This window comes from Diabrotica virgifera, chromosome 9 (genome assembly GCF_917563875.1).
Source record: "Diabrotica virgifera virgifera chromosome 9, PGI_DIABVI_V3a".
Taxonomy (NCBI): domain Eukaryota; kingdom Metazoa; phylum Arthropoda; class Insecta; order Coleoptera; family Chrysomelidae; genus Diabrotica; species Diabrotica virgifera.
Window position 1 is genome coordinate 148,411,732 of NC_065451.1, and position 13,497 is coordinate 148,425,228.

Below are 13,497 nucleotides of genomic sequence, written 5' to 3' on the forward strand. Positions count from 1 at the left end.
ATACGTTAAGAAAATAGAAAAAAAAACGAAATTTTTTTAAATTTTTAAATATTTTATTTTTTTTTATTAATGTTCCGGGCATATTTGAGAAGGAGCATAAATCAATTATTATTAACGAAGTTATCACCTAACTTTATCCGCAAAAATCTGAATGCCACCTCTCACATCCATCTAAAAACAGATCCTTCCTGGTCTATATTTCATTTTACTCATATTTGAGTATAGTCCAGGAACCGAAGCTTTTCACCTCGCCATTTTTACAGAATGGATAGATTTGTTTGAAAATTTGAGTATAAGTAGTGGATAGTCCAAGGATTAAAATTTATATGATACCGAAAGGCGCTTTTACCATGGGGGTGGTTGCCACCCCAACCAGGGAGTGGAAATTTTTATTATATTTTGATCGCAAAAGTTGATAAGACAGTCAAACTTCTAGAATCTATTAATAATACATAAATAAAGAAGAATGAATAAGGCCAATTACTAAAAACACCGCTAACTTACATTATTATGCTTTCAATTGGATTTTCCTTTTTTTTCAAAAAAATATGTTGATTTTTTAACCGTAACTTTTTTATTTTTTATCTTAGAACGTTTGGTAAAAAAGAATTTTGTAGGTTTTTACAAGGTCTATAAGCCTATTAATATTAAATATTTTTAAATTTTTGCAAATCAGTTTCTTGGGAATTAAATAAGCTACACTTTTACATTTAAACATTTTTTCGTATCTCTGATGCTAATCTTTCTATTCTGAAGAAAAGGCCATTTTTTCCAAACTACAAAAATTCGTTATTCGCTTCTCACTCCATTTTTTTTTAAACTAATCATTCAAAGCCGGTCAAACTTTTAGAACCTATTAATAATACATAAATAAAGAAGACCAAATAAGGGCAATGACTAATTTTAATTAGGGTGGTGTTTAAGAGGTTGCTTCCGATCACTTTTCGCTGAAAAAATAGGGACTAACGTTCTTTTCAATATACGTCACTTAATTTTTGAGCTAGAAACTTTGTTTTTATTTCTGGAGATAGATATTTTAAAGTGCTTTAAATTAGTTTGCACAAGTTATCCTCGAAAAATGCATAGTTTTCCCGTCTTTTGACTTTGAAACTACAGTCTTTAGCATTTGACGAAGAGCTAACATACAGTGCTAGTCAAAAGTCCGTACCCCCCCCCCCTCGTATCTTTTGAACGGTTATACATATAATAGTGAAATTTGGAGGGAGGAAATAAACGGACTTAAGCTTCTTAACTAGTCATGACAGGTGACGTAATAGTGACAGATGACGTAACAGAGCCACTGTGACCGATAATTTTAAATGGGACCTTATGACAAGTGATACCGCGTTTGAAAGGTATTCAAAATACCTATTCAGTCATACTAATTTTTTTGGATTTTAGTTGATTTTGATTTTGGTGAATAAATTAAATAAACATAATATTGTAGTTTCGCATTTAATTAAGAAAAATTCAAATGTCCGCCTATGATTTTTTTGTCAAAAAAGTTGACTTTTTCAATTCTCTAGTAGTTTTTACGTCAACGTCAACCTTTTTGACAAGTAAACATATGCGGAATTTTGAATTTTTATTAATTAAATGCGAAACTACAATTTTATATTTATTTCAGTTATTGATCAAAATTAGCTTAAACTCAAACAAAATTAGTATGACCGAATAGGTATTTTTAATACCTTTCAAACGAGGTATCACTTGCCATAAGGTCCCATTTAAAATTATCTGTCACAGTGGCGCTGTAAAGTCATCTGTCATAATTACGTCACCTGTCATGACTAGTTAAGAAGCTTACGTCCGTTTATTTCCTCCCTTCAAATTTCACTATTATAGGTATAACCGTTCAAAAGATACGAGGGGGAGTACGGACTTTTGACTAGCACTATATAATAATGTATAGCTCGACTACTATTGGTCTTAAAGAAAATTAAAAGAAACGGTTTTGTTTATTTTTTCAAAAGGTGCATTTTTGTTAAGTAAAGTTGTTTTCATAAAACGAAAACTTTTGGAGTTATTAGCAGAAAACTTATTAACAACATTGATTTTTTCGGTATAAAACTGACGCTTTCGATAGCGAAAAAATCGAAAACTATTAATTTTATCAAATAAAAAATGTATAGAACGTTTTTTGCTTAGAATGAACGTTTTTACCAAATTATGCGGTCAAAATGTAATAAAAAATTTCCACCCCCGAGATGGGGTGGCAACCACCCCCATGGTAAATGCGCCTTTCGGCATCATATAGATTTTGATACTTGGACTATCCACTACTTATTCTCAAATTTTCAAGCAAATCGATCGATTCTGTAAAAATTGCGAGGTTTTGTCCTATTTTAAGCTTCATTACTTGAACTAGTACTAATAATGCAGAATTCTGTTGTAATTTTATCTAGATAAGCGGGCAGGTGATGGATGTATATTGTAGATCCTCCCTTGTCCTATTTATCTGCCTGTGTCTTTATAAATTTGTAAAAGGCTCAGGCAACAGATAGTTATCAAGGAATCTGCACTCCGACCTACAGGGTGATTGATTAGTAGGGTAAAGCTCAATAGCTCCGGTATAGTAATAGATAGCAATAAAAGTTAATAACAAAAATTTTAGCCACCTTTGAGCTTCACATTACAAAATTAGTTAGAATGTTACAGGGTGTTCGATAACACAGTGGCAGATCTAACTTATGTTTTTTTAAATGGAACACCCTATATTTTATTTTATATTCGAAATCCTGTTAACTTCTCCATCACAAAAATATAAAGGTTTGTAATGTTATACAGGGTATTTACAAAGTTATAACCAATTTTGTATGAAAATCGGAACAAAGTTATAACCAATTTTGTATGAAAACCGTAACAAGTTCAACCCCCTGTATAAATAAAAATAAGCACAACAGCAATGGTTTATTAATGTCCTATTTTTTTATTTATTGTCAAAATTTTTAAGAATTATTGATATTGCTAATTTTCTTTATATCAAATACAGGGTGAGTCAAAACGCAAGTACATTATTTTATCAGTAATGTTAAATGGAACACCCTGTATTTTATATCATTATTGAAAAATAACATTAACGTACTTTAATTTTTATATAACATTTCCTATGCCCAAATTTATTAGTTTTCGAGATATTTTCATTTTTCAGAGCAAATTATTTTAGGTGTTTACATTTATCTAAATTTTAAGTAAGCCGTGACTGAGTTGACAATTGAAGATTACCGATTATCAATCCGGTAATCAATGTAACACTGTAGCAAATAAAGAAATAAAAATAATTTATTAGTAATACATTTTACGAACAAAAACACAACCACTACATGCAACATTTTTGAAACAATTAAAAACTATCTTTTTATGTAAATGCAACACATAAACAAAGAAAATTAGTAATAAATTTTACAAAAAAACCCACAAACACAAAATACAATATTTTGTGAAGACAATTAAACACTACTTTTGTATGTAAATGTAACAATGTAACAAATAAAGAACGAAACATAATTTATCAGTAATACATTTTGCAAAAAAAAAAACATGTTTGAAAAAATTAGAAGCTACTTTTATTAAAATATTTTAATATTTAATTACATAAGGTGTTCAAAATTATCCCCTAACACATTTATGTACGCCTAAAAACGATCATTGAATGAGCTACTTACTCTACGGAGCATTTGTAAATTAACACACCGAAATACACTTCGTATTCTATTTTTCATCTCATCCCTTGTTTTTGGAGGTATTTTATAAACTTCATTATTAACGTAACCCCAAAAAAAATCAGTCCAGTTTATTAAATTCTGGTGATTTGGGTGGCCACGCTACTGGTCGTCCATTGAAAAATGAAAATATCTCGAAAACTAATAAATTTAGACAAAGGGAATGTTATCTAAAAATTAAAGTACGGTAATGCTACTTTTCAATAGTGATATAAAATACAGGGTGTTCCATTTAAAATTACTGAGAAAATAATGTACTTGCGTTTTGACTCACCCTGTATTTGATATAAAGAAAATGAGCAATATCGACCATTCTTGAAAATTTTGACAATACGTTAAAAAATATGGCATTAATAAACCATTGTTGTTTTGCTTATTTTTATTTATACAGGGAGTTGAACTTGTTACGATTTTCATATAAAATTTGTTATAACTTTGTAAATACCCTGTATAACATAACAAACCTTTATATTTTTGTGATGGAGAAGTTAACGGTATTTCGAATTTAAAATAAAATATAGGGTGTTCCATTTAAAAAAACAAAAGTTAGGTCTGCCACTGTGTTATCGAACACCCTGTAACATTCTAACTAATTTTCTAATGTGAAGCTCAAAGGTGGCTAAAATTTTTGTTATTAACTTTTATTGCTATCTATTACTATAGCGGAGCTATTGAGCTTTACCTTACTAATCAATCACCCTTTATAGAGAATTTTTTCTGTCTTTAAATGTAACATTCTAATGGACTGTTTAACTTTCAGAGTATCTGTAACAGAAGACGGCAAAAAAGCTTTACTTACTCTAGCTAATGGCGATATGCGAAAAGTACTGAACGTGCTACAAAGTACATGGTTGGCATACAAACAAGTCACAGAGGACAACGTGTACACGTGCGTGGGCCACCCGCTCAGAACGGACATCGAGAGCATCGTCAAATGGTTGCTGAACGAAGACTTCAAAACCACGTACAATAACATCAAAGAATTAAAAATGATCAAAGGGCTGGCCCTGCACGATATACTTACAGAGGTAAGTAAGGAAGCCTTCTTTTAGTTTTGCTTAGTCTATAATAAGAATCTTAATCTTTACATTATCTTCATTTATAGATCATTGATGGATTCGCCCGTTTCTTGATGGACGTTCATTTTATCTAATAATAAAACACTGAAAACGTTTGTTTTCTATACTTCCACAAAATTTATTACAACTATGTGACTACAGCTGTTTCGGCAGAGTGCCTTTCTCAAGTGATTTAGTTTACAATGGTTTGCCTATTTAAAGTCTTTAACTGAAGAGGTTGAGGAGTGGGGAGCTGTTTATCTCGAGTTGGTCATTCAGAATTATATCTGTATTTTTTAATTTATTAATTTCCATAGATTCTAATGAAGATAGCTTAAGGCCTTTATTTTGAATATACAGAATTTGAAACTGTTCATTAAAAGAATGATTATGATCTAGAAGGTGAAGTGCGTATGTAGAAGTGTCTGTTTTTCTATTGTTGAAAGCCCTTTTATGTTCTGCTATCCGTTTGTCAAAAGTTCTGCCAGTTTGACCGATGTAAGTTTTCGGACAGTCACCACAAGTTAGTTTGTAAACACCACTCTGTAGCGGTTTTATCTTTCGGCTCTTATTGTTCTTAATATATTTGCTTAAGTTGTTGTTAGTTCTGAAAGCTGGTGTTATTCCTTTCTTTTTTATGTACCTGGCTATTTTTGTTGTTATCTTGCCAGTATATGTGATAGAGCAGAAGGTACTGGGTTCTTTCTGTGGTGGTGGATAGACTAATTTCAGGGCTTTCTTATGGAGTTTTTGGTTTAAAATTTTGTTAATTGTTTGTTCGTTATAGCCATTGTTTACTGCTATTTGTTTAATGATGTTCAGTTCTATCTCGAAGTTACTTTTTGTCATGGGAATTTCTGTCAGTCTATGTATCATGCTATGGTAGGCTGCTAGTTTGTGTTGTGTAGGATGGGATTTATAGATCACCTGACTCTACCGTAGAACTATTTTTTCAGAACCTGCTTGTTAAATAGCCTGCCTCATAAAAGCAGAAAAATTCTATGCGGGGACTTCAACATTAATTATGCTGCTGCTTGTGCTACCCAAGTGTCCCTGGCCAATATATTTATTTGAATCGTATGGTCTCTCAATGGTGATCGGTTCTATGAGCATTTTTGTTTTTACCGTGGTAGGTCGCTAGCCTCACCCTCGAACCCTCCTCCTTTATCCGGGCTTGGGATCGCCAATCCGCTGCTGAGCTACTCAGTTCACCCAACAGTGGATAGGCGCAGTTGGCTCAATGGCCAATAAAATAAATGAAGAATACACAATTAGTGAGGAACAACAAGGTTTTCGGAAAAATAGGTCCACAATAGACGCCATATTCATAGCCAGACAAATTGCTGAGAAAGCACTGGAATATAATAAACCTGCATTTATGTGCTTTATAGATCTGACTAGGGCCTTCGATTGTGTAAGATTGGAAGATGTGCTAAGATTACTAAAGGAGAAAAATCAGCCCAACAAGATGATAAGGATAATTAAAGACATTAATACGAAGAACAAAACCAGAATAAAAGTCGAGAACGAACTAACATCGGAAGTAGAAATCAACTCGGGAATCAGACAAGGGGATAGCTTGAGCCCATTGCTTTTTAATTTAGTCATGGACAAAATAATAGAAAACATGAAAGGTACTGGAAAAGATATAAGATGGCGGAAAAAAACATAAAAATCCTCTGTTATGCTGACGAGGCAATCTTAATCTCCGATAACGAGGATAACCTACAGCGAATGGCACAAACTTTCGATACAGTGGCGAAGAACTACAACATGAAAATATCAAAAGCCAAGACAAAATCCCTGGTAGTGTCAAGGGAACCCATAAGATGCAAATTAGTAATTAACAACGAACTAAAAGCAAGCAAATAAAGCCAATTACGTGTCAGGATGTCTGAGGGATGTTACCTGGAGAAACAAAGGTATGAGGCTGGAAGGGAAAGTACGCATATACAAATCATGTGTAAGACCGATCATGACGTACGCGATAGAAACAAGATGTGACCCAGCAGAAACCAAGAGAATACTGAGAACATCAGAAATGAGAACGCTGAGGTCAATAACTGGGAAAACACTGAGAGACAGAATACCGAACGACAGAATAAGAGATGTCTGTAACATACAAGATATAGTACGGTGGGGAAGACATAGACGACGAGAGTGGAATCAGCATGTAACGAGAATGGACAGCGAGAGAATAGCCCGTATTGCCAGGGATTCGAAGCCAACAGGCTGAAACGAGTAAGCGTTGGACTACCCCAACTAATTGAAACAATATTCGAAAATATTACCTCAACCAACCAAGATAGCCATCGTTACACCCTTAGCTTAGCTCAGTCACTCAGGTGCGTGTTCGTCTTGTCCTAACCTTAGATATGAACTCTGAAAATTTAGAATGGTAGCAAACAAAACAATATTTTTAACTAATCATGTTTATTGTTCATAAAGATATAATAAAAATATGACTTAGTAAATTGCATTAACAAATATATTCAAATTCTTGCCAAAAACTAACAATTCTGGATTATACTTATGGCTTTTGGTATTCGGTTCGATGGTAACTTCTTGATGTCGAATGGTACTGCTGTTGTGGACTTCTCGTAGGCCTGGGCGGATCTTCGGCCCTAGGCCCCTGCAGCTAAAGATGTTGGATGCTGGAGTCTGGATGTCATGGTCCCCATTGTGTCAGCCTTAGTTCCATCACCGTTGTGGATGGCTTGAAGCTCCCGAAGGGAGAAAAGTGATTTTATCCAAAAACTATAAAATAGAGACACATATCAATCATCAAGAAGAAAAACCAACGTGTGCCATCTGCCGTTCTAATCGTCAGAAAGAGTAGCAGATGACAAGAATAAATTAAATGAAATTTAGATGAGGAGAATAGTTAAAATTCTGATTACTAAACGTGCATACATCTAAATTAAAAAGATAATTATATTTGAAACTAAAATATCAGAACACATGGTCTGACATTGGAAGTTATGTTAGATATAAAAAAACATTAGAAAAACTGTTAGACGGAGAAATATAATTACAATATATTATTCTTCCCCAAGAGGAACATTTGTTGAAATAAAAATGATTTAATATTCAAATTACATCCCTTTTTAAGGATTAATTTTTCCCTTCCATTTTATGTCAGGGAGTAGGGGTGTTGATGAAGTGACACTGTCATTGAAAACGACATTTAAAATGACAACCAAGTACTATGAAGTAGAGGCATGTTCCGTATTGAAATACAGATCTTTAGATAGTATGAATATACGAGGTATATTCAGTATGTTCAATCGATGATTTAAATGAAAAGAGATATCAAAAATGAATAACCATTTTCAATTTCGTTGCAAAACGAAAATACAGCCGAACCATATTCCAGTCCAATCAGAGAGTGCTGCAAGCACCTCTACCGGTTTCGAAACTTATTAGTCTCTCATCAGGAGGCACATATGCTGCTCTCCCTGATCCAACCAAAACAAACCCCAGCGTGCAGTCTCGAATTGCAACGAACGAAATGGCATAGATGCCCTAGCGGCAACTGCTAGCAAAAGACTAAGTTTTCACTCTAATGGCATATAACATATCCCACCAGAATGAAAACAATGGGAACCTTCTCTGGTTACACCTCCGAGGCTTCTACAATTTGCAAGCCATACGGATGCTGAGACTAAGGAAGATGAGGGAATTCTACAATTTACAATTCACGTCACATCTGCTCAGCGCGGTAAAGTTCCAACGAGACTGGTTCCCTTCATACTCCACACAGAGTAAATGTAAATCAAAAATGAATAACCATTTTCAATTTCGTTGCAAAACGAAAATACAGCCGAACCATATTCCAGTCCAATCAGAGAGTGCTGCAAGCACCTCTACCGGTTTCGAAACTTATTAGTCTCTCATCAGGAGTCTCTCTGCATCCGTATGGCTTGCAAATTGTAGAAGCCTCGGAGGTGTAACCAGAGAAGGTTCCCATTGTTTTCATTCTGGTGGGATATGTTATATGCCATTAGAGTGAAAACTTAGTCTTTTGCTAGCAGTTGCCGCTAGGGCATCTATGCCATTTCGTTCGTTGCAATTCGGGACTGCACGCTGGGGTTTGTTTTGGTTGGATCAGGGAGAGCAGCATATGTGCCTCCTGATGAGAGACTAATAAGTTTCGAAACCGGTAGAGGTGCTTGCAGCACTCTCTGATTGGACTGGAATATGGTTCGGCTGTATTTTCGTTTTGCAACGAAATTGAAAATGGTTATTCATTTTTGATTTACATTTACTCTGTGTGGAGTATGAAGGGAACCAGTCTCGTTGGAACTTTACCGCGCTGAGCAGATGTGACGTGAATTGTAAATTGTAGAATTCCCTCATCTTCCTTAGTCTCAGCATCCGTATGGCTTGCAAATTGTAGAAGCCTCGGAGGTGTAACCAGAGAAGGTTCCCATTGTTTTCATTCTGGTGGGATATGTTATATGCCATTAGAGTGAAAACTTAGTCTTTTGCTAGCAGTTGCCGCTAGGGCATCTATGCCATTTCGTTCGTTGCAATTCGGGACTGCACGCTGGGGTTTGTTTTGGTTGGATCAGGGAGAGCAGCATATGTGCCTCCTGATGAGAGACTAATAAGTTTCGAAACCGGTAGAGGTGCTTGCAGCACTCTCTGATTGGACTGGAATATGGTTCGGCTGTATTTTCGTTTTGCAACGAAATTGAAAATGGTTATTCATTTTTGATTTACATTTACTCTGTGTGGAGTATGAAGGGAACCAGTCTCGTTGGAACTTTACCGCGCTGAGCAGATGTGACGTGAATTGTAAATTGTAGAATTCCCTCATCTTCCTTAGTCTCAGCATCCGTATGGCTTGCAAATTGTAGAAGCCTCGGAGGTGTAACCAGAGAAGGTTCCCATTGTTTTCATTCTGGTGGGATATGTTATATGCCATTAGAGTGAAAACTTAGTCTTTTGCTAGCAGTTGCCGCTAGGGCATCTATGCCATTTCGTTCGTTGCAATTCGGGACTGCACGCTGGGGTTTGTTTTGGTTGGATCAGGGAGAGCAGCATATGTGCCTCCTGATGAGAGACTAATAAGTTTCGAAACCGGTAGAGGTGCTTGCCGCACTCTCTGATTGGACTGGAATATGGTTCGGCTGTATTTTCGTTTTGCAACGAAATTGAAAATGGTTATTCATTTTTGATTTACATTTACTCTGTGTGGAGTATGAAGGGAACCAGTCTCGTTGGAACTTTACCGCGCTGAGCAGATGTGACGTGAATTGTAAATTGTAGAATTCCCTCATCTTCCTTAGTCTCAGCATCCGTATGGCTTGCAAATTGTAGAAGCCTCGGAGGTGTAACCAGAGAAGGTTCCCATTGTTTTCATTCTGGTGGGATATGTTATATGCCATTAGAGTGAAAACTTAGTCTTTTGCTAGCAGTTGCCGCTAGGGCATCTATGCCATTTCGTTCGTTGCAATTCGGGACTGCACGCTGGGGTTTGTTTTGGTTGGATCAGGGAGGGCAGCATATGTGCCTCCTGATGAGAGACTAATAAGTTTCGAAACCGGTAGAGGTGCTTGCAGCACTCTCTGATTGGACTGGAATATGGTTCGGCTGTATTTTCGTTTTGCAACGAAATTGAAAATGGTTATTCATTTTTTATTTACATTTACTCTGTGTGGAGTATGAAGGGAACCAGTCTCGTTGGAACTTTACCGCGCTGAGCAGATGTGACGTGAATTGTAAATTGTAGAATTCCCTCATCTTCCTTAGTCTCAGCATCCGTATGGCTTGCAAATTGTAGAAGCCTCGGAGGTGTAACCAGAGAAGGTTCCCATTGTTTTCATTCTGGTGGGATATGTTATATGCCATTAGAGTGAAAACTTAGTCTTTTGAAAAGAGATATATTAAATAGAAGATAATAAAAGAGGATAATCAAAAGGGAATAATAAAAGAGGGCGCCAACCGATTTTTAAAGGGGAAAATGGGTAAACCAAATAGGAGAAGATAATTATTAATGAAATATTAAAGGAAATAAGGTAAAATAATTATTTAAAAATAAAATATCAAAGATGTGACGTTTGTAACGTTACAAGGCAAGAGACCAATAGGAAGGCCCTTTAAAAGGTGGCGAGATAGCTGGCAGTCAACATCACAGCTACGAATACAAGCTCAAAATCGGTAAGGAACAGGCCAAGATGCCTATTATAAGAAGAAGAAGAAGAAGGTCTCTCAATGCACGTTAATTCTCCTACAAGGATTACAAAAACTACATCTACCATAATCGATTTTATATATACTTATACTTTATATTGTCTCAGATTTCTCACCCCTTGATGTCTGCTCTACAGTTATTAATGCGGGACTATCTGATCAGGAAGCAGTGTATACGAAACATCTTCAGCAAACTCTCCTCGAAAACCCGACGTTTAGGTAGGATTTTTTTCACTCAGAATTTTCTTAAATTCCAAAATTTATGCTTGACTTCTGAGTGGCATTTTCCTTCTAGGGACGTAGACTATAATTTCATTGTTTTTCTAGATATGCTTCTCTGTATCTTCAATAAGGCATTTCCTTTAATTACAATTAAGCCAAAACATCGCAAACCCTGGGTTACGAAAGGTATCCGCATATCAGCCAAGAATATGCTTTCACTACCATACATCAAGACATTTACTACCAACGTTTCTGTCACTGAATATATCACGAAGTACAGGGCAATATATCTAAAATTGTCAAATCAGCTAAAAAAGTCTACTATCAAAATCCTCTTGGAAGCTCTAAAAGTGTTGCAAAAGAAACTTGGTCCATAATAAACGATCTTCGAAATAAAACTCACACAACTCAATAATTTTCTCTTCCAAATCCTGAAAGTCGAATACTTCGCTAATGTGAGTAAAAATATAACATCTACTATTGTGCCGCAACAAGGTCCCCTTTACTATCTTCCTAATTCAAGAAAGGTCTCGAATTCATTATTTATAAGACCAGTCGATAACTCTGAACTGATCGAAACAATCAATAGTATCAAAAGGAAATCATCCTGTAGTACTGATGGACTATCTATAAAACTTTTCTTAAATCTCACAGAAAATGAGTTGTAACTCCTCGTCTCACTAATTAATGACTCCTTTGAAAAAGGTAAATTTCCAGACTGCCTAAAGACAGCCATTATTATTCCTCTTCATAAGAGTGGTGAAAAATTTAATGCATGCCATTATAGACCTATTGCCTTACTACCGGTACTCTCCAAAATTATTGAGAGACTCATAAAAACTCGACTTATGTCCTTTCTCGTTGATAACAACATTTTATTACAAAATCAGTTCAGCTTCTTAATGGTAGGGGAGCCCAAGCGGGGATTTTTGCAGTTACTCGAGCGCGTCAGATTATCATATGGGGAGAAACGTGGTACCCTGCAGATGTACCTCTGCCATATATTGGCTCTTAACACAGGGGAGTTCGTTTAGGGGGGTCCGAAAAAAAATTCTATCCTTAAAAATACTCGAAATTGTCAGATTAAGATAAGGTAAGTTAAGTACATGCAAAACAGTGTATATTTAAAAAATCTGACGATTTGAGCGGGGCGTAAGGGAATTGGTGAGTCACAAACTTTCACAAGAAAAAGGCGAATATTTCGCGAAATGAAAGTCAGATCGAAAAACTAAAAACTACACTTTCAATATTTTTCAAAAATCTATCGATAGATACCAAACACGACCCCTCGCAGAGAGGGGTGGGGGGTAAATTTTAAATTTTAAATACAAATCCCGCGATATTTAGTAAAATAAACATCAGATCGAAAAACTGCAAAATACACTTATTTAATATTTTTGAAAAATATATCGAATGGTAACAAAAGCGACCCCCCACGGAGGTGGGGTGGGGGGTTACTTTAAAATCTTAAATGGGAGCCCCCATTTTTTATTGCAGATTTGAATTTTCTGCATAAAAATAAGCAACTTTTATTCGAAACCTTTTTTCGAATTATGGATAGATGGCGCTATATTCGGAAAAAAACGATTAATGGAAATGGAAAAATTTTACTTACCTTTTTTTGGTTTTAGGACCTAATAATCACAACCCAATAGGTCCCCAAAGCGCTCGAGTGACTGCACATTTAGCATACTTTGCTCCCCTATGTACAAGAATTCATCTGTACTCAGTAGATATATCTTACACCCTGTAATTATCTACGATAATTACTTTCAGTAATTTATGTCATCATAACAATATTACAACCTTCATTCGATTATATAAATATTGTTATCCTAGATCACGATTCAACTAATAATTGCAGAGTCAATTATAAACACTTTTCATGGTCGATGCTGAATAGGCATTTCTAAATATATAAACAGTAAAACTATAACAAGGGAATTCATAATATTATATTAGACATTCGTCATTCTATTTTGGTGATCAGACGTAATATTTCCACATTAAAGATAGTGTCTCTTTCTACACGAGACGTTCTTTGGGTGCGGTGCTACCAGCTTATGCTCATGTGAGTGTAAATAAAACAACTCAACAAGTAAAAGCGTATCAATTATTCCACCCCTCGGATAAGGGATAACCACCCTCACCGGGAGCAGATAGCCTTAGTGCCCAGGGCTGTCATATGGCGATCCAGAACCAGGGAAGAACTCAGGACTGGTGAACAGGACAGGTATGAAGAAACACGTCAATGTTCAGGCACCTAGACCACCTTAGACAACAGTATGTAAAATGGA

The 13,497-nt window shown here is 35.5% G+C and overlaps 1 protein-coding gene across 1 annotated transcript in view; it reads left to right on the forward strand.

Moving 5' to 3' along the window:
* LOC126892850 (replication factor C subunit 5-like) overlaps positions 1–13,497 on the forward strand; it is a 113,919-nt gene that overhangs the window by 74,462 nt on the left and 25,960 nt on the right. Inside the window, exon 6 of the mRNA XM_050662653.1 lies at positions 4,483–4,750. Coding sequence (XP_050518610.1) covers positions 4,483–4,750 — 268 coding nt within the window. The remainder of the gene's footprint in view (positions 1–4,482; positions 4,751–13,497) is intronic.